We start from the raw sequence: 22,394 nt of genomic DNA, 5'->3' as shown, positions 1-22,394 counted from the left end.
TCATTAGCACTCATCAGGCAATGTCTATGGGCAACTGACTGCACTCAGACCAAAGGGGGCTGAATAATTACGCACACCCCACTTTGCAGTTATTTGTAAAAAAATGTTTGGAACCATGTATGATTTTCGTTCCACTTCTCACGTGTACACCACTTTGTATTGGTCTTTCATGTGGAATTCCAATAAAATTGATTCATTTTTGTGGCAGTAATATGACAAAATGTAGAAAACTTCAAGGGGGCCGAATACTTTTGCAAACCACTGTAGGTTGTTAATTTAAAGAGGACCTTTTAATCCAGGATTGAACTTCATCTCAATCAGTAGCTGATACTCTCTTTCCCATGAGAAATCTTTACCTTTCCTCTAATAGATCATCAGGGAGGTTTGCATGGTTGATATTGAAACCCCTCCCACAGTGTGGTGTCGTGACCATGGTCCTGACAGTTTGTTGTCTGTGAACCTTGTTGCATTGTGGGAAATAACAGCTGTTTCCAACTGCCAAGAAAGCTTTACCTCCCTGAGTGCATAGAACTCTCAGTCAGGGCCCATTCACACTTACAATCGCAGAACGCCGGCGATTACCGCCGGCGTTCTGCGGGAGTGATTTTCCCGCGATTAGCGCGGAAAAATCACTGGACACTGCGGCGGTTTTGGAGCGATCGCGATTAGCGTGCTATGCACGCTAATCACGATCGCAAATCGCGGAACGCTCGTCGCCGGCAAACCGCTGCATGCAACGCGGTTGCGGTTATCGCTAACCGCAACCGCGGCAGTGAGAACACGGCCACTGGCTACAATGTGTAGCGGTTCTTGCAGAACCGCTAGCGGTTTGCCGCGAGCGGGAATCGTGCGATTCCCGCTCAGGTGTGAATGGGCCCTAAGGAACATTCCATACAGATCTCTTGGCAGGACTAAAGATGTCACCACCAGGGATAAATGTCAGAGTGTAAATCAGGGGGAGGATATATTTTACAATGGGCAAATACTGACTAGGCCTCGTTCACATCTGCTGCGCTTAAAAACGTGTGAAAGCGCGTGGTAAAAAACGCATGCGCTTGTGAGCGCTGTAGTGCGCGTATCTGTGCGTTGCGCTGCGCTTCTTTAACCACTTCCCAACTGAGGGGTTTTACCCCTTCAGCATCCGAGCAATTTTCTCCTTTCAGCGCTCCTTACATTCATTCGCCTATAACTTTATCATTACTTATCGCAATGAAATTAACTATATCTTGTTTTTTTCGCCACCAATTAGGCTTTCTTTAGGTGGGACATTATGCCAAGAATAATTTTATTCTAAATCTGTTTTAATGGGAAAATAGGAAAACATATGGGAAAAAAAACATTATTTTTCAGTTTTCGGCCATTATAGTTTTTAAATAATGCATGCTACTGTAATTAAAACCCATGAAATGTATTTGCCCTTTTGTCCCGGTTATAAAACCATTTAAATTATGTCCCTATCACAATGTTTGGCGCCAATATTTTATTTGGAAATAAAGGTGCATTTTTTTCAGTTTTGCGTCCATCCCTAATTACAAGCCCATAGTTTATAAAGTAACAGTGTTGTACCCCCCTGATATAAATATTTAAAAAGTTCAGTCCCTAAGGTAACTATTTATGTATTTTTTTTAATTGTACATTTTTTATTTTTTTTTTAATTACAAAAAAAAAAAAAATGGGGAGTGTGGGAGGTAATGAGTTAATTTTTTTGTATAAGTAATGTATGTGTGTGTGAAAAATAGTTTAGGGTGTAGTTTACTATTTGGCCACAAGATGGCAACAGTTTAATGCGACCTCCAAGCTTCCTTCCGGAAGCTTGGAGGAAGTACAAAGAGGCTGGTATTTTTTTTTTTTTTTTACAATGATCGAGCTGCTTAGCGAAAGCAGCAGATCATTGCGGGGGCAGAGATCAACGAACGGGAATGTATTTTCCCGTTCATTGATCTCCGGGCGAGCGGGCAGCGGCGTGCACGATCGCGGGAGTGCGAGCGGGAGAGCGGACATCGGCGGTAGCGGCGGTAGCGGCGGGGGGTGCGTATATCTACGCTCCGGGCGGGGAAGTGAAGTCCAAAGGAGCGTAGATATACTGTACGGCGGCGGGGAACCAGTTAAAGCACGTTTTGCTTGTTGTACCAGCAGCAGTTGTCAATAAAACTTTGTTTTTGTATGTAAATGTATTTTTTTCTCCAATTAGGGGTAAAAAACGCATGCGCTTCTATGCGCTTGAACGCGCTTCTATGCGCTAAAAAAGCGGACCCATTCACTTGCATTGCTGTGCGCTTTCCAGCTCAACGCACAGAAATGCATGCAACCCTACGTTTCTGTAACGCTGCTCAGCGCAGCGCATAGATGTGAACCAGCTACATTTAGTTACATGGGAAAGTAAATACCTTGCTGATCGCACAGGGCAGTGCGCTGTAAAAAGCGCACAGAAATCTATATATAAATATTGTAAAAAAAAAAAAAAAAAAAGCCATGTCATTAATTATGTAAAATAACACGAACAATAAAATAAAATTACTCTACAGTTCCTCTTTAAACTCCTAAACCAGATACTTCTAAAATCTAATATTTTTAGAGCCAAGTTATTACAATACTTATCCAAATAGAGGTTGCAGAATCGCAAAGTCTTATTCAAACCTGACATCTAGTGGTCAAATGATATAATACACTAGCATCATTTTATTTTTTGTCGAAAAAGGCTACCTAATCCTATTTGTTAGATCCTAGATATACTACTAAAGCGCGCCACTTTCATCCTAACCTCCGCTGACCTTTTGCACCTGCAGTAAACCTTTTCGGCTTCAAAAATGCAAGTTAAAAGGCAGGAAATTTAAGCTGGAAGGGCGTATCTATACTGTCAATGCCGATGTTCTCTTTAGGACGGCAATGGCGTACAGCGCTACAACAAAGATCAGGTTATTTCCCTGGAACACGAGTGCTTTGAATATGAATTGTAAGAATCGGATGACATCATCTCTCTCTAGGCGGCTTCCTGAACTACGCGCCTGCGCACTAGCCTGGCTCTGTTTAGCGTCCGTGTTGCTATGGTAACCGCAAGGCTCATCGCCTCTGCTCGTGAGCTGTCCTGGAGCCGCTGATTCGGGTAATTTTACCGCGATCTCGCAATGCTTTTCTGCACTATAACGCCGTACTTGTATCTCTCGTTTTCTGCTGTGAAATATGTGCTTAGATGGCTACAGTTTCCCATTATAATTGACGTAAAGGCTTGTGTAACTTACTTCTCTTATTTTTTTGTATATTAAAATGGACGTATCCCTGGGCTGTCCAATTATTTCGTGTAATTAGTCATCCAATATCCGACTCATATTCCAACTGGTTATGCTTAAACAGCATACACATTGCATAATAAACCTATTCCAGTAGGTTTAATTTAAACCTTCTGTCTTGCTATATTGATCAGTTGCATGCACAGGTGTAACAATGGGTATTGGGTCTGTATGTTTGGTGTCATGGTGTTGTTCACTCAGCCCCTTAATGGTGATAAGTGAGATTTCTGTGCTTCATCTTTATCATAGTGATACTCTTAATTGAGATCTCTAAGGGTAGGAACCCACCAGAGCATTTTTTTATGCGTTTAGGGATCCCTTTAAATCGCTAGCGATTTTCCTAAACGCTTTGCTAATGTAAGTGGATGGGACTGATTCCACCAGAGCAATTGCGATCGCAATCGCAAGAAATGCAGCATTTTGGGAGGCTGGGAACATTTCCGTTCTAATGTATAGGAGCAGGGAAAACGCTCCCAAAATCCATTGCAAAGTGGTACCACAAATCGCTAGCAATAGCAATTTCGCTTTGGGTCCCAGGCCTAAAGTTGATTTGGTGATTTTTGCTCTGGTGTCAATTTGGTAAAGCTGGACTCCTCCAAACCCAATAAGGACTACATGAGCTTATAGTGGCAGATATGCAACTGCCTCTTTCCCAGAATGTAATCGCCTGTCAATAAACTTATGAGATCGTGATCAGCGTTATGGCATTATATAAAGGCTGGCAGAAGCTTTTCACAGCTCAAGGAGTATAGGCAACATTAAAAGTCAGCTGGCCACTGTGTTATAGATTATCCAGCATGCTCATAGTGAACCAGAACTCCTAGGAGTGTGTAACGGGCTAAAAAGAAACAAAATTCCCTCTTACTAGAATGATATGTATAACAGAAATCTGAAAATTTCTTTTATGTATAGCTTTTTTGTAAGATGATTTCTTGGGGGTCCTTTTTATTCCCTTACTCGCTCCTCCAGTGCTGGTGCACCATGAGTTTGCCAGGCAATCTGTAACTCCGGGTATTTTAAGTCCTAACGCATAGAGTCATATTAGTCCTTGCCATGCACTAACAAGGACCAACCAGTCTCAATCTCTATACACATTGAATTATTGTGGCTCTGCACAAGTAACAAGCTTACACATCATTGCATTCCAGCGGTTCTGAAGGTGTGTTTAGCTATCAGGGACAATAAAGATGATTTGCATATGCAGCAGTGATGCACTGTGGGACACCTCGGAGTTCACTCCAACATGAATAAATACCTTCTGATTTAAGAAGGCAATTTTCTGTTTTCCACTGTGTTACTGTGAGAGAGAGATGTTGGCTGACTTTTACTGCCAGCACCAGAGTTATTGTCACACCTTCATGTTGCTACAAATACAGTATAATATCCACAGCAGAAGAAGAGGCCTGCACATAAAGCATAAAACAGCTTCATTCAGTAAGGATGAGTAACAGAGCTTTATGTTTCAGACCTATTGTAATTACCTATAGCTGAGTATGAGAAAGAACCAATGGGTCTAAAATATGTAAAACCTGTGACCATGCCTGTTTCTAGAAACAGATGCATCGGCGGGGGGCTCATGCAGAGTGTGCGCAGCTGGACTCGGGAGTATTTACATTAACTCACCTGCCTGGATCCATATGCTGCATTTACTCTCTGATTCCTTGCATGCCGTCTCTCTCACTGGTGGCAGTAATAGCGTCCTGTAGTGGGCGCTGTTACCATTTAGAGAGATGGGATTCAAGGAATCAGAGAGTAAATGCGGCGCATGGATTCCGGTCGGTGAGTTAATGTACTCCCAAGTCCTCTTGCGCACACTCTGCATGTTCCCCCTCTCTGTAGCTACCAAAGCAGGGGGCTCGCTGACTACAAAATGTGCGTGTGTGTGGGGGGAGGGGTGGGTCTCGCTGGCTACCAAAGTGGGGGTCTTTCTGCTACCAAGATGACGGGCACTCTGGCTACCAGATTTGAGGGCCCTCTCAATACAGAAATGAAGGTGGTCTCTCTGGCTACCAAGATGACGGCCTCTCTGGCTACCAGATTTGGGGCCCTCTCGCTACAGAAATGAAAGGGGGCTCTCTGGCTACCTACACAGTGGGCTCCCTGACTACCTACAAGGTGGGGGTACTTTCTGGCTACCTGTACTAGGGAGCATCTTATACTGGGAGGGGGCTGCAAGTGGCTCCCTAATATTAGGGACTCTTGTGGCTATCTATACTGGGGGCTAAATCTAGCTAATACTGGTGCTCCTCCGGCTACCTACACAGGGTCAGGGCTGTGGATTTGAGAGGAGTAGGATAAATTTTTGGGTACCTGGAGTTGGGAAAATTCTTGGAATTTTACATATATTCAAATGTTTTTACTATAGTATGGGTGCTGCTAACTTTATAGAATAGGTGGACATATTATGGGAGGCTGATGTATGTATATGGTGGATCTCTCTTAATTTACATATGCAGGAGTAACAATGAGTCCCAAATTTGTACTCAACAGTTAAATACAGTAATTGGACCAATAATTATTGTTTTTGTTTTTAAATGCATGCCCACATTTATTTTCCTTTGTTATTGCCACAGATGGAGCTGTCACCAAACATGACTGATAATGGAAATAAGACAACAGATACACCCCGTACTAGTAACTTAAAGTTTCTCCGGGCAAAAAGACTGAGTTACTTCAGTGAAAAAAGTTCTAGGACGTCTTTATTCACCGCAGAAAAGCCTGAAAGTCTAGTGGCTTCTAAGAACCACCGACCTGCAGAAAGTCACAAACCACAAAGATGCCTTTCAGCACCTGCTTTAAATCCAAGAAAGGATATGTCTGCAACAAGTAAAGTCCAGAAAAGGAACAGCTTTGATACAAATACTGCTAATTCCTGTGAGGAAACAGTAGACGCAAGGACGTCTGAAATGAATAATGAGATTCAAGAGACAGGAAAGCAAAGCACTTCAGAAGTTATAGTTCAGCAGAATTCACCTTCTTCACCAAGAGTAGACAGTAATTTGCATATTGCTTCAGAGACGTTTGGTACTGAACCATCTGTTCACATTGGTCTTCAAGAAAGCCTAGAAGAATTGCAGGATACTCCTATCAATAAGCATGTTTTACAACCAGCATCAAAAGAAACTGCTAAGGAACCACCGATTCAACAAAATGTTGAGCCAACACTAGAAAATGGTAGTAAAATCATTTCCATGTATGACTTTGATCCACAGGAAAAAGAAGTAAAGATTGAGGAGCATTCCATTTATCATCTCATACCAGAACAATCTAGAATTAAGGAGTCTTTAATTAATTATTACCCAAATTCAGAACCAAATATAGACATCAGTAGACGATCTAATCACTGTAGTCTTGAAAGTAAATTAGCTTCTGATCCAGAAAATTTAGAAAACCTTTCTAGGCCAACATTAGGCAAACTTAAACATATAACAAAGGAAGCTCCCATTTACTACCCGATACCTGAAAAATCAATGCCTAAAGAGCCTTCCATTAATCGTTACCCAAATTCAAAACCAGATGTAGAAATTATTGGACATTCTAGTCACCGTAGTCTCCTTAGAAGCAGCCTAGTTTCTGATCTAGATCAGCGCCTTTTAGAAGATGTATCTGTTCCAGAGTCAGAAAAACTTCAGCATGTAATGCTGTGGGCAAAAAAATTCCTCAAGAAATGCGGCGGAGGAAATGTCTTGGATTACCTTGATGGCGATAGTGGAGGTAGTCTGACTACTGTGGGTGACAAAGCCTCAGAATTTCAGCCTTACCAAAGTTCTAGGACAGGGAATACTTTCTTGAAAATGGATGTTGCTTCTAGTAGCAGTACACTACAGCATGATGCAGATATAGAATATGATGCTTCTGGCATCAATAAGCAAACATTAGGAAATGATAGTAAAAAAACAAATAATTTAAGGAGCACCTTTAAAATAAAATCCGATTTTAATAATTCAAGAACAGAAACACTAGATTCATCTTTCTCCAAACAACACAACTTTACATTCAAAGAAAGACCAGTGTCACCCTTATCCGAAAGTGAGCAAACAGAATATCAGAATGTCAAATCTTTCAACAGCATGTACCCACATAAGGCGACAAATGAACTGGGCACGGATGAATTCCGCAACAAAATGTATTTAGATTTGTCCAAACAGTCTATTAATTTTAAGGAAGAAGACTATGATGTTGATGGTGTTGACATGTTTGAGAGCCATGGGAATTATAACATGAAAACTTTTAGGATCAAAGGATCAGATGATAACACAAACAATTTACTTATAGCCAAAGATGATGATGCAAGCTCATCAAATTCCAGTCTAGATACAGAAAGAATTAATGCTCTTCTAGACAATCTTGACAAGCTCCAGAAAGTAACTGAAAAGAAAGAACAATTAGAGATAGATGGGTCAAGGACAGGAAGGACATACCTTGTGAATAGGAGTGTAGGATCAGAGGACAACACAACCTTGAACAATGTTGTAGGTAGAGTACAGCCTTCGTCATACAAGACCTATAAAACCATCAGTCTGTCTGAAGACTCTGATTCAAAAAGGTTCAGAGTCTGTACTGTGTGCAGTTATAGCAATACCACAAAAACGAGCTGGTGTGAAGAGTGTGGCTCAATTTTAAGGGATGACAAAGACCAAACCTCACAAGAAAACCTTCTAAAAGAGTTACCGAGGCCACATAAAAAAACTTTAGATAACTTTTTAAATGTTAAGAATGAAACTGGGAAACATTTTGAAGAGACATTAAGAAAGAAGCCAATTCATGAGGAGCGTAAAACTGCACTTTGTTGGGAAGACAAGTCAGACGTGCTTTCAGACTCTGATGGCAGTGTACTAGAGAAATATTTCCACTGTGTGAAACAGTTGGATATGTTAAAAAGTCAAGTGAAAACTAAACAAAGCAAAGATTTTCAAGGTGATCAATTCTGTGACATTTCAAGTGAAGATGAGTCTTCTGCAGAACATCCCAAGCATCAAAATGAAAGAGGAACTATCAATGACTATCTACCCAAAACAATTGTCATATATGATGTCCCAAGTGACAGTGATGAGAGTGGACAATCACTGGAAGCTTGCGGTCGAAAACCTGATACATATCTTTTTTATCAACAAGCAAGGGTTGAGAAACATTTTGGAGGGTCCACTGAGAACATTCATGAGACTGAATCCAAACTCAAACCACTAGGTAAACCATAATTTGACGATACTGCATACTTTACTGCATATATTTAAAGTGACCCTTTGTCCAGCTGTTTATAGGGTGAGATTTTGACCCGAGTTGTAAATTGTGTCCATTTGTAACTCCCTTACTAAGCTGCAACCACTGGACAATTGTCATTATCTCTAGTCTTAAGTTATAGGTATCAAGATTACTGGGTACTGGTCTAGCGGCTAATGGAAACAGTTTAGTGAGGGATGTGGGTACAATTTACAACTCAAGCCTAAATCTCTAAGGCCTCAATTCATCAAAGGCTGTATGATTAAAAAAAAATTAAATATTGGGAAAATACCGCATTCGGTAGTTTAGACTTTTTTTTTGCTAATTCATCAATATTTTCACAGGTGCGGTAGTAGTTCGGTAATTTACCAAAGTCCATTGACAAAAACCTATTCAGTAACAGCAGAAGCCTGTGTATTTGTCTCTGTTCTCCATGCAGAGACAGCATTCCAATAGTAAGAGGAATCCCGACATCCCTTTAGTTGTACATTTTTGTTATACTGCCTCTGCTCGCTCTGAATCTGTCCATTAGTCTTTCTTAACATTTTATTTAACCACTTGACGACCACAGTGTTAACCCCCCCAACGACCAGCCTGTTTTTAGCTCAGCTGGGCTGTGCAGCTTCTTCAGCCTCCTGCACAGCCCAGCGATCGGACTCACCTCTTTTTTTTGTCCCTAAGGAGACATGCCGCCGGAGGGGTCCGATCGCTGTGGCCTTTTTTTCCCCAAGCCTCTATGATGCTCTCCCTCCCTCCTCCCTCCCCTTCCCTCCTCCCCCATCAAAATTGGAACAGGACAGTGATCCGTCCTGTTCCGCCTCTCATAGGCATCAGCCTATGAGAGGACGGCGATCCCCGGCCAATCAGAGGCCAGCGATCGCCGATCTTGTACAGTGCTGCCGGAAACCGCAGTGCTGTACAGTTGTAAACAAAGGGGATTTCTTTCCCCTTTTGTTTACAAACAGCCTGCTAGCCGCGATTGGCGGATAGCAGGCTAATCACGGAGATCCGCTCCATGAACTGGCATGTGCGCGGTCGTTAAAATGAAAGGAAGACCGGGTCTCTACCTGGATTTGTGCAATTATAGCAAAATATTTAATGTGCCATAGCAGCTAGAAACACAACGTTTCGGCCTAAGGCTTTTATCAAGTGTTACCAAATACATTCAGTGCTCACATATATTAGGCCCGGTTCACATTAGCGGTCGCCGTCCGGAATCGCCGTGCCGGAGCCGGACCACATGCGGAACGGACGGAACGGACGCACGGCATAGCAATGAAAGTCTATGCGTCCGTTCACATGCGTCCGTTTCGTCCAGACCGGATCCGGACCGGCATAAGATCCAACATGCGCTATTTTTTGGTCCGGCTCCTCCGGCAGACGTATCCGGAGCGGAGCCTGACTGTTGCATCCGGCCAATACAAACCAATGAGAAACGGAGAGCGCACAACACACTGGCTATAAAAAACGGACGTTCTACCCCACTTCCTATACTTTTTCTAGTGGCCATTTTGGATGGGGACCACATGGGCCCAGTGTTCACAGAGTGGAGCAGCAGCGATTTCATGCTGGAGCTCTTTGGCAGCAACATGTCTGATGATATGTCTGATAACGAGGAGGTGAGGCCTTCTCCCCACATAGTAGTAGGTGAACAACAGGAAGGAGAGAATTCACAGGTAATATGAGTAAAAAATGATTGGATTCATGGTCCCAACTGCAGTCTCTGTATCCACGGATGGTCTCCACACATCCACCTGTCTCCAACAATGACCCCAGAGCTTCTGCTGACCTCCCAGACCCCAGGTATTTACAGGTTGTTATCTCTTTAAGAAACCGGATCCGGACCGCAACCGTGTTCATACCGCACGGAAAACGGATGCAAACGGACCGGATCCGGACCGGATCCGGATAGGAACCGTACGGATCAGGTCCGGTCTGGATCCGGTGCGGTCCGGACATCCGTTCCGGTTTTTACAAAACCGCAAGTGTGAACGGGGCCTTAGACTCACATAATAGAAAAACACGCCCCAAAATAGGGCGGGCACAAACATAATGCAAAAAAGTTGAGAGACAGCGGCCAATTTAAAGAGACAGTACAAACATTACTGCAAAAACAGTTGCTACAAAAAACATCTTAAATTAAAGTCTTCATTAAGTCCATTTGGAGTTAGTGTTCTTAGCTTGTTAATCCATCTGCTCTCGCGCCTCAATAGAGCTATTTGTTCGTCCACACCTGTACTGGTTAACACCTTCTCCAATACGCACCATCGTAAGTCACTCACTCTGTGGTTGCATTCAAAGAATTGCTTACCTACAGGGGAATCAATTTTTTTATTAGGATCGTTATGATATTTTCCATACAGCCTGATGTCACTACGGTGCTCATTGATTCTAACACGTACAGGTCTTGTAGTCTGTCCTACATATCCCATGCCGCATGGGCATTTTAATAAATAGATAACATTAGGCGTCACACAGGAAAAGTTCCCATTCACTTTAATTTTAGTTAACTATCAGGCTGTATGAAAAATATCATAACGATCCTAATAAAAAAATTGATTCCCCTGTAGGTAAGCACTTCTTTGAATGCAACCACAGAGTGAGTGACTTACGATGGTGCGTATTGGAGAAGGTGTTAACCAGTACAGGTGTGGACGAACAAATAGCTCTATTGAGGCGCGAGAGCAGATGGATTGACAAGCTAAGTACACTAACTCCGAATGGACTTAATGAGGACTTTAATTTAAGATGTTTTTTGTAGCAACTGTTCTCACAGTAATGTTTGTACTGTCTCTTTAAATTGGCTGCTGTCTCTCAACTTTTTTGCAGTCTGTGCCCGTCCTATTTTGGGGCGTGTTTTTCTATTATGTGAGTCTTATATATGTGAGCACTGAATGTATTTGGTAACACTTGATAAAGGCCTTAGGCCGAAAGTTGTGTTTCTAGCTGCTATGGCACATTAAATATTTTGCTATAATTGCACAAATCCAGGTAGAGACCCGGTCTTCCTTTCATTTTGCTGAGCTTCCTGTGCACCATTTTGGATCCAGGTGCTGACTGGTTGACTCCCTGGTACTTACTTCACAGTTTTGCAGTAGAGCTATTGGACTTTTTTTCTGCTGTGATGTGCGCGGTCGTTCCCTGCCAAACTGCAGCTCCAGGACTTGATGCCAATTGGCATTAGGCGGTCCTGGGGCTGCCTCTGCGGTCATGCCCATTGGCGTGAGGAGGTCTTGAAGTAGTTAATTGCCACAGCTTAGATGAACTTCCAGGAGACATTACACATGTCATGCTTAGGTGGTTTCCCTATTAGCTCCTATGCATCTTCAAACAGGAACCCAAGAGGTTAAACGGCTACAGGGGAAGCCTATTTTGTTCTGATCTCTCTGCTCGCTGCCTGGGGGTAGAAAAGCTGGACCCGCCACAGAAGGCTTTGGAACCAATCATAGGGACTTGCAGGAGACAGAGGCTGTTCCTATTGGCTCTCTGCTCCTGTCAATCATGGGGATATCCACACGGAAGGCATTCAAAGCTAGTTTTCGACAGACGAGAGCAGCCGGTAAATATTGGGTAGGTTACTGTGTTTTACCGCATGCTGTAACCTTGATGAATTGACATTTACTGATATTTGTTGAGGTGTTTACCGCACAAGTCGGCAATTTACCTCACTGCTCGGTAATTTCAGCTTGCCATGCGGAAACAGCCTTGATGAATTGACATTTTACTAAATGCTCCATAAACTCAGCTGTTTTCAGCATTACAGAATGCGGTAATGCTTGATGAATTGAGGCCTAAATCTCACTCTATAAAAGTTAGACAAACTTGACTTGGTCTGAGTCTTATCCCATAAACATTTGGACACAGGTTTACGTTATGATTTGTTATAATTTGCGTGGTCAAAATAACTATTTCTTTGCAAAATTGAATGGATCACCGGAGTGCATGTAACAGAAAATTATGACCACATAATATGCTATATACAGATTTTGGCCATACTTAATAATAATTATTATTTTTTATGCTTAATGTATAATAATGACTCTCTAATGTTAATTAATGTTATATGTAAATCAAGCAGCAGCAATAACTAAATGCATATATTTAACATAAATAACATATTTTTAGGCAATATTGGTTTGATTGTACAGCACACATATTTAATAAATTAAATAAAATTGTTAATTGTTGAATTATTGTGCCTCTCATTTAAAGCTGTTAGGTATTCTAGATAAACTGAAATATATATCTTAAAAACTAACCTTAGAGTTAATCTGTACAAAAAATTGTTTTTAGTAAGCTAAATGCATATACAGATTTACTGAGAGGGGATAAGACTAGACTGCTGCTCATCTTTTTTGTGGTCTGTAAGTTTTTAATTTATATCTGAGCTTTCTGACCTTTGTATCTGGTCATAGATGGTAACTGGCTAAGTCAGGGAAACTGTTGCACCTGCTCTCAAATATACTGAGGAGCTCATATGCAGGGATGAGCTTTCTTTGACCACATACATAAATATATGTTTGCCTCCTTAACACAGAAGGTATATGCAATAATTTAGCTTTAACTAAGCAAAAAAGATCTCCCATGATGCATTTCTGCTGAATATGCTAATGATCTGATGCATTATGGAAGATCTTTCTTCCTCACTCAAACCTGTATTACTGCAAATACTGTAGCTTATGTTTTAGGAAGACACATTTACATTTTGCAAAGCAATTTTATGCAAGAGGGCTTTTTGGTTTCTTTCGGCCCCCTAAACGTTCCTAGTAGTTCTGGGTGGCCAGGAGCTATCTGGGTACTTTGTACAGTTCAAACACTCATTTAAACATTAGAGATTTTGAAAAACGGCGAGACGGATCCTATTATCGCTCATATCTGTATACGTTCTATACTTACTAAGGAATTTTTATACAGGTTCACTTTCATGGGAAGTGGGTGGGTGCCACCAAGCACAACTAATGTATTAATTTCATTATAATTACATATTTTAGATAGAAAGCAGCAAAAACCCCAACAAAAATCATCTAAAGCCACTGGTCCTAAGAGGCACTGGGAGAAGTCCAGTATTGCATGGTCCTCATATACACATGGAGAGCTGAAATCAAGGTTAGCCTGTCCTATTCCTATTACAATACAGTATCTGCTAGTTTTCACATGGGTTTAGAGATATATGATTATTTACTAGACTTACAAGCAAAGCAGTTCTTTAAGGACAGTTAATGCACAGTGCCAAAAGGGTCTATTGATTAAGAGGTTGTGATTTGATTACAAATAACCACTTGTTTGTTCTCCAACAGTCTGATTGTCCCTTTAAAGGGAGTCTGAAGCCAATAAAATTACCTCTTTTTATTTCCCAGTGCTCTTCAGCAGTATGATCAAAGATGATTTGCCACATGCTGGCGGCAGAACGATATGTTTAACCCCCTGAAATCCTTGTGGCAATATTGTCTGTCACTTCCTGGAAAAGGCAGAGATGAGTGCAGTAGCTCTGCCTCCAGTGAAGTCAATCTCCGCCTCTCTCAGATCATCAGAGATTGATTGGACTGGAGGCAGAGCTGCAGCTCTAAGCTCTGCCTCTCCCGGCCAGCAAAATCTACGACTTAGAAAGTCCTTGAATTTTGCCCCAGGATTTCGGGGGTTATATACATTGTTCTTTAACGTGGACCTGAACCTGAGAAATGTATGTATTTAGAGAGTTTTGCTAGTCTTAAATACCCCTCATCTGTGACTAATCACAAGTTGTAATTTGATCTCTTCAGCTGTATCAGCTCCTGCTACAGAAGAGAGCTAATTGATAAACACAGGATGTGGACAATATGTCTGCTTCCATAAAAGCAGGAGGTAGACAAACTTCAGATTTATTGCAGGATTTGTATCAGCTGTAACAAAGAAAAATGTTTTTATTTAAAGGTTTCTATGCTGTTTGCTTATCTTTTAGAGCAGAGAGGAAGTTTAAGTTCAGGTCCGTTTTAAAGCCTTGTACACATTGCAAATTACTGTTGCCCGCAGGTATCAGGAGTCAATCCCTGGGTGACAGTTTGAGGTCAACAAACAATTTTCACCAAGGCTCTGACTGGAGTGTAGAAGGATGGAGATGTTGTGTGTACACAGGCCAAACACATATTCATGGTTGAGGACAGCTGCCACAATCTAAATACCTTAAATAGTGTTTTTTAACACCCCCTCCCCTTATCTGGACATAGATGCATATGGGCCTACAGATTAACATACTATTGATTTAAGAGTTTGATAAAATGTCATAGTTTTCCGTTCTCAAAAAACGTTTGTGTAATTGGGCCCTTAATTATCTCTTCTGATCTACTGAAGCATGAATATGTTGATCAGCACTAAAGTATTTCATAATTTGTAATTTTACAAGACCATTGCAGTGTTATTGAATAGCCCACTGACTTTCAGTTCATAGTTCTGGCTGTGGTCTCTACTTTATTCTCATCATTACCTTAAAAAGCTGCTACAATGGAGGCTCAGCTGCAGTTCTGCTAAACATTTATCACAACACATCAAGCAACATATTCTTTGTTTTTTTCACTTGAAGCTATGAGGCACCTTGCTATCTATCCACTCCAAGATGTAGATCTCTGATAAAGCAACTTCATGGATCATGGACTTTCTCCAAACACAGAAAAACTGAATTGGTTTGGGCCCATAGTTGTATAACTATGGGCCCAAACCAATTCAGTTTTTCTCCTAGGTGTTCTCCTAAGTGATATTTCACATCTTACCAATAAAATGTATTTTAAGCCCCCAGCAAGCAAGAAAATACTCAGAATAATTTTGACAGTAGTTTTCTCAATTACTTTTTGGTACCCTTTCAATCGCAGAATGCTGAAAAGTTATTTTAAACAGAAAATAAAAAATTATCTCCTAGGAGAAAAAGTAAATTAAATCGGGCCCTAGGCCAGCAACTACCTACACCCCATGTGATTTTTTTTTTTTAAATATTTTTTTTTATTATGAAGTCAAAGGCGGTACATGGAAAATAAGATGTCAATCATTTGAATCACAAAAAGAAAGGTCAGTACAGATATTGCATCCAAACATTATTTAATCAAACTTTTTCTACATAAGGTAGCAAAATGCTTAGCAACTAGCCAATAGGAGTAAATTATGAAAACATAAAGGAGACTTTAAGTTTGAGTTGCAACAATAACATTTGATGAAAAAGAGAAAAACACACTAGGCTCCCTTGATGTAACATATCTCAGATTACAGATAAACAATCCTGTCCCTAGGATCACAGGCAAAATACTTAAAACTATCACCAATAGGAAAAATAAAGATAGAACTATGCAGCTCAACAACCCTACACTCAACGTCTCTCAAAGTCAAAGTATTATAGATACGTGTATGCCCTGAGTTCTCCTACAAACATATACTAGGGTAAGGGTACCTGTGCAAGTACCTTAAAACACTTTAAAATATCCAATCCACTAAGAGACCCTGCCATATGTTTAGTCACATACCATGTGGTCAATTTAAACAGTTCAATTATATTTTCAGCTTTGCTTTGAGGGTGTACTGTTTGAGGAAAGGGCCCCAGATTTTAAAGAATTTTGCCGTGGCCTTTGACTTATTCTGTTCCACATCAAATTTAGCTATGTACAGTATATACCCCACGGGACTTTTGTAAACAAGAGAACAACTGTTTCGACACAATGGCCACATCCCAGGACATTTTGCCACACTGCCCCATTCAGAATATGCACAGTATGATGTGACTAATGGCAATTATTACAGAGCATTATGAAAAGAAGATGGAAATCGGTACTTATATCTGTAAACAGAGCTATTTTTAAACATAGGATTCCTGTAATGAAATAAAACATGATCATTAGTCAATGGGCAACCTGTGTTATTAATGTGGCTTTCCCATTTCATATATCAGCCACAGGCAGTGAGAAAAGCCAGCATGTTATCCCCTCTTTAATTGCATGTTATTGATGAAGAAATAAGACCTTTCAGGATGTATTGTAGAGGTACCACATTTATTATTTCAATAAACGTCTGTCAAGAGGAAATAAAACAATTTATCCATCTGTATAGGAAGAGATAGGGAGCACAAACAATAATTATAAATATATGAACGTGAATATTCGCAAATACATTGGAATAAGCAATAATGAATTATAACAATGCAAGCTAAACATGTTTTGAGATAAGACAATACGTTCAAAGATTTATAAAAATCATGTTTGATATTGTCACCATTGACTAAACAATGCAATACTCATTGCTGACATGCATTATATTGTATGTGCTAGATTATTATTTTTATTATTATTAATGATTTATAATGCGCCAGCATATTCTGTTGCGCTGTATAAAGTAAGAAACAAACATGGGGTACATAATAACACAGACAATAGTATACACACAATAAAGACATTTGTACATATAGATATATACAGATTTGATATATACAGATTTGGTACACAGTTATTACAGTGACACATCTCACTAATATTATAAATGCGAAAGTATAGTTGTTTGTTACTCAATCACGCAACAATGGCTGAACAGATTTGAATGAAATTTAGCACACACATAGTACATTACCTGGAATAACATATAGGATACTTTTTATCCCCATAACCAAAAAGTGGGCAGAGACAAATACAAATTTCCCTGAGAAAATGTAAACTGCAGCCATTCTTACACTGTTAATGGTAGGGTTCTCAAACTTTGCACAGTTGGTCACTGGGTGACTGGGATTAATATTCAGAAAAGTGGGTGAAGCTTATTGATGCCAAAGACCACAAAGCTCACAAACTTCATCAATGAGTAATTTTGTGTTAAGGATAGAAAAAGTGGGCGCAGCCAACACCAGCCAAATGCATACCCGAGCCATCAGTAGGTAGAGACAAATATAAATTTCAATGGAAAAAATGTAAACTGCAGCCATTCTTACACTGTTAATGGTAGGCTTCTCAAACTTTGCACAGTTGGTCACTGGGTGACTGGGATTCATATTCAGGAAAAAGTGGGTGGAGCCTACAAAAGCCAATCAAAATTCACCTATTGATTTTCAAGGGAAATATGTAATTGCTGCTATTCTTGCACTGTTAATGGCACAAGCCTCAAACCTGGTAAAGTTGCTAATTGGTTGACTGGGGTTCAAATTCCGAAAAGGGGAGGGGCCACAGCCAATCAGATTTGTTTCATTTCAATGCAAATTATTGATGCCAAAGACAGCAAAGCTCACAAACTAGGTCATTGAGTAATTGTGTGATAGGGTTTGAAAAAGCCGGCGGAGCCAACACCAGCCAAATACATACCCGGCAACGCCCGGCCATCAGCTAGTCAATAATAATAATACATGCAGAGATCAGTATTAGAAACCAGGAGGTGTTTCAGAAGTGTAGTCTAAGTACAAGAAAGAGGTCGGTCCAGGCAGCAATCCAATAGAGTTGTCAAAGTCCAGGTAAGTTTCAATCCAGGCAGCAATTCAATAGAGCAGTGACAGTTCAGGTAAAAGTCACAATGGAAGATCAATAGTAATCACAGCACACCCAGCAGCTAGTGTAACTAGCTTAGCCCTGCCCCTTGCAGTAGAGTGCTGTGGTGCTTCTGTGGCACTCTGTATCTCTGGTACAGAGAACAGCGCAGCGCTCGGCTGCAAGGGGGCAGTGCCAAGCGCTGAAAATGTGGACACAGCCAAAGGCAATAAAACTTTTTAGAAGAACCCCATTGAATTTGAAATTGATTTTCGCATTCTAAATATTATCAAACGTTCGGTAAGACTGTATGATTGTGAATAAAAGCCATAGTTGTCAATAAATTCTAGGAGCAATTACATTTCCTGCAGTTGTACTTTAATGTTATTCAGTATAGTAGTCTTGTTATAATTATATTTGCCTGCTAATTTAGGAATCCATTGTGCAGGTCACTACAGAGCATCCAAAGACCTTCATCAGCAGATCCGACAAGGAGGAATGGCCAGTGCCCAGGGGGTAAAGCATTAGGTCTGTTCAAGAATATTTTCATTCTGTGTCATGTAACTTAAAGAGAAACTCCGACCAAAAATTGATCTTTATCTTACTCAGTAGCTGATACCCCTTTTTACATGAGAAATCTATTCCTTTTCACAAACAGACCATCAAGGTGCTCTGTATGACTGATATTGTGGTGAAGCCCCTCCCACAGGAAAAGTTCGAACTTTTGGCAGTTTCCTGTCTGTAAACCTTGTTGCATTGTGGGAAATAGCTGTTTACAGCTGTTTCCACCTGCCAAAAACCATGCAGCAGCTACATCACCTGCCAACTGTAAAATGTTCACTGGAGTTCCTCTTTAAAGAGGAACTTTGACTAAGGCAGCGGTTCTCAAAGTGGGTGCCGCGGACACTTCCCAGGGGTGCCGCGCTGTGCCCTGCTGTGTTTGTGTTTAGACAGCGCATTTTTTTTTTAAACACGGCCGCCGATTGCTGTGCTCTGTCCCCGGCTCACAGCGATGTGGGGCTCTGATTGGCTGCTGCTCTCTCCTGTGGGCGGATACAGTACACTCTACTGTATCCGCCCACAGGAGAGAGCAGCAGCCAATCAGAGCCCCACATCGCTGTGAGCCGGGGACTGTATCCGCCCACAGGAGAGAGCAGCGACCAATCAGAGCCCCCCATCTCTGTGAGCCGGGGACTGTATCCGTCCACAAGAAAGAGCAGCGGCCAATCAGAGCCCCACATCGCTGTGAGCCGGGGACAGAGCACAGCAATCAGTGCGTGTTTCTAAAAAGAAAAAAAATGCGCTGTCTAAACATACAGTAGAGCCACCAATGAGTATGGACTCTACCTTCTCCAGCCAGCACAAAGTAAGGCTCTTCACCTGCCCTTCGGGCAGGAAGGAGGGGGGAGTCGGGGGTGCACGGGTAGGGTAGTTAAGGGCTGCACACATATTTCTAATGGGGAGGGGGGGTATGGAGATTCTTTCTGGCCCCACACGTTTTTTCTGGGGGGTTATTCTCAGGCTTTACACATGATGTTACCTGGCAGGTTGTTTCAAGAGAGGGCTTGTGATGGATGAGTGTGTGTGTGTGTGTGTGTGTGTGTGTGTGTGTGTGTGTGTGTGTGTGTGTGTGTACAGAGTGTGTGTGTGTGTGTGTACAGAGTGTGTGTGTGTGTGTACAGAGTGTGTGTGTGTGTGTACAGAGTGTGTGTGTGTGTGTACAGAGAGTGTGTGTGTGTGTGTACAGAGAGTGTGTGTGTGTGTGTGTGTACAGAGAGTGTGTGTGTGTGTGTGTGTGTACAGAGTGTGTGTGTGTGTGTGTGTGTACAGAGTGTGTGTGTGTGTACAGAGTGTGTGTGTGTGTGTGTACAGAGAGTGTGTGTGTGTGTGTACAGAGTGTGTGTGTGTGTGTGTACAGAGAGTGTGTGTGTGTGTGTACAGAGAGTGTGTGTGTGTGTGTGTGTACAGAGTGTGTGTGTGTGTGTACAGAGTGTGTGTGTGTGTGTACAGAGTGTGTGTACAGAGTGTGTGTACAGAGTGTGTGTACAGAGTGTGTGTACAGAGTGTGTGTGTGTGTGTGTACAGAGTGTGTGTGTGTGTGTACAGAGTGTGTGTGTGTGTACAGAGTGTGTGTGTGTGTGTACAGAGAGTGTGTGTGTGTGTGTGTGTACAGAGAGTGTGTGTGTGTGTGTGTGTACAGAGAGTGTGTGTGTGTGTGTGTGTGTGTACAGAGTGTGTGTGTGTGTGTGTGTGTGTGTGTACAGAGTGTGTGTGTGTGTACAGAGTGTGTGTGTGTGTGTACAGAGAGTGTGTGTGTGTGTGTACAGAGAGTGTGTGTGTGTGTGTGTGTGTACAGAGTGTGTGTGTGTGTGTACAGAGTGTGTGTGTGTGTGTACAGAGTGTGTGTACAGAGTGTGTGTACAGAGTGTGTGTACAGAGTGTGTGTACAGAGTGTGTGTGTGTGTGTGTGTACAGAGTGTGTGTGTGTGTGTACAGAGTGTGTGTGTGTGTGTGTGTGTGTGTGTGTGTGTACAGAGTGTGTGTGTGTGTGTGTGTGTGTGTACAGAGTGTGTGTGTGTACAGAGTGTGTGTGTGTGTGTACTGAGTGTGTGTGTGTACAGAGTGTGTGTTTGTACAGAGTGTGTGTGTACAGAGTGTGTGTCTGTGTCAAACACGCATAATTTTTTTCTGGCGGAGTTGATTATTGTGATCAAATCTGTTGGTTGTCTGTCATTCCATGAGCCGCATCGATTGTAAAAATCGATCATAAATCACAATCGGACTGTAAATTTCAATCAGTCGGACGCATCGGGGGAGCGATGGTAGATCGACAGCCCATAGGGGTGCCTCAAAAAATGTCTAAATCGCCAAGGGTGCCTTCAACCGGAAAAGTTTGAGAACCACTGGACTAAGGATTTAACGTCATCCCAGTCAGTAGCTGAGACGCGCTTTCCCGCCAGTAATCTTTACCTTTTCTCAAATATTTCATCAGGAGGTGGGATCTGTGTGGCTTATATTGTGGTTAAAACCCTCCCACAGTGTGAAGTCATGACCATGGTCCTGACAGTTGGCTGTCCGTAAACCTTGTTGAATTGTGGGAAATAACGGCTTTTTTCCAACTTCCAAGCGAGCAATATCTCCCTCTGTGCAAAGAGCTCTCAGTAAACGAACATTCTGTACAGATTACCTGGCAGAACTACCACCAATGATACATTTCAGAATGTAAATCAAGGACAGGAAAGATTTTGCAGTGGGCAAACACTGACTTAATGATCTAAAAATTAATATTGTAAAAAAGTAAGCAATTGTATTCATTGTTTTTTTCACTAAAGTTCCTCTTTAAGGCAAATGGTATTGTTACTGTCAGGCTTGCCTGGCTACTAGCTATAGGTCAGACTGTATGCTCATATGACTGACCTATACCCAGCCCTAACACCTGCGTACCTGCCTAACAACAAACTACACAACCCTGCAGGTAGATGTAGCATACAACCTGGCACATAGCACTCACCAAACACAGCAAGGTAATGCAAACACAGTATACTTGAATAGTCACCTGAGGCCTATGGGCTGAGGCAAGCCAGACGAAAGTGTAATTACAATACAGATGCGTAGTCAAAACAGGCCGGGATCAGGGCAGGCATTGTTCATGCAAGGTCCTTTAACAATCCGAGGTTGGCAAAAGGAAATCCAGTACGATACAAGGTCAGGTACAAGCCGGGTCAATAACAGGTGGCAACAGGTAATCAAATCTGCAAGAAGCTTTGGTCAAGAGACATTTAGAAATCTGCAGCAAGACAAGGCACTTGGTGTGAGCGCAATCTCAGCTACAAGCCCAGCATAGGCTATCACGGGCCCAGACAGAAGCGCCCAGCAGATTCAAATACATGGACTGACCAATCAGAACTCAGCATGTCAGCTGATCAGCTGATATGCAGGGAGAAACATAGCCACTGTTACCTAGGTGGAGCACGCACTGAGACGCGTCCTCCGCTTGCCACCCTGCCCCGCTCGTGAGTCAGCGGCAGGGACGGCAACAACATGTGAGTCAACAGAAGGGCCGGCAGTGGCCTGCTGACTCCTTACAGTTACATAGTTGAAAAAGGAAATGGGTCCATCATATCTAACCTCTTAACTACTATAGGACCGCCCCATGCCAATGGGAGTGGCCGTGGCAGCAGCCACAGGACCACCTAATGCCAATTGGCGTCAAGCCCTGGGGCTGCAGTTTGCAGGAGATCGTGCGCAGGTTGCATGTGCATCTCCTGCTCGGGGGTCTCCGAGCGGGATCGCCGCTCGGGAGACTGTTAGGCGGTGAGACCGCTGTCTTCACACATAGTACAGCGGGACACATGAGAGCGATTTGCTGTCATAGGCAGAAGCCTATGACAGCCGGTCGCCAGGAGTGGCTGGCTGGGGAGAGGGAGGGATT

At 42.1% G+C, this 22,394-nt stretch overlaps 1 protein-coding gene across 1 annotated transcript in view; it reads left to right on the top strand.

The window, feature by feature from the left end:
- Positions 1–3,125: 3,125 nt before the first annotated feature.
- LOC137518697 (uncharacterized) overlaps positions 3,126–22,394 on the top strand; it is a 92,465-nt gene continuing 73,196 nt past the window's right edge. Inside the window, exons 1-4 of the mRNA XM_068236876.1 lie at positions 3,126–3,218; positions 5,861–8,474; positions 13,499–13,613; positions 18,396–18,490. Of these exons, the coding sequence (XP_068092977.1) occupies positions 3,126–3,218; positions 5,861–8,474; positions 13,499–13,613; positions 18,396–18,490 (2,917 nt within the window). The remainder of the gene's footprint in view (positions 3,219–5,860; positions 8,475–13,498; positions 13,614–18,395; positions 18,491–22,394) is intronic.

Source organism: Hyperolius riggenbachi, chromosome 1 (genome assembly GCF_040937935.1).
Source record: "Hyperolius riggenbachi isolate aHypRig1 chromosome 1, aHypRig1.pri, whole genome shotgun sequence".
NCBI classification, from domain to species: domain Eukaryota; kingdom Metazoa; phylum Chordata; class Amphibia; order Anura; family Hyperoliidae; genus Hyperolius; species Hyperolius riggenbachi.
The sequence above is the reverse complement of the archived record's forward strand: the minus strand, read 5'-3'. Positions and strand labels throughout refer to the sequence as shown.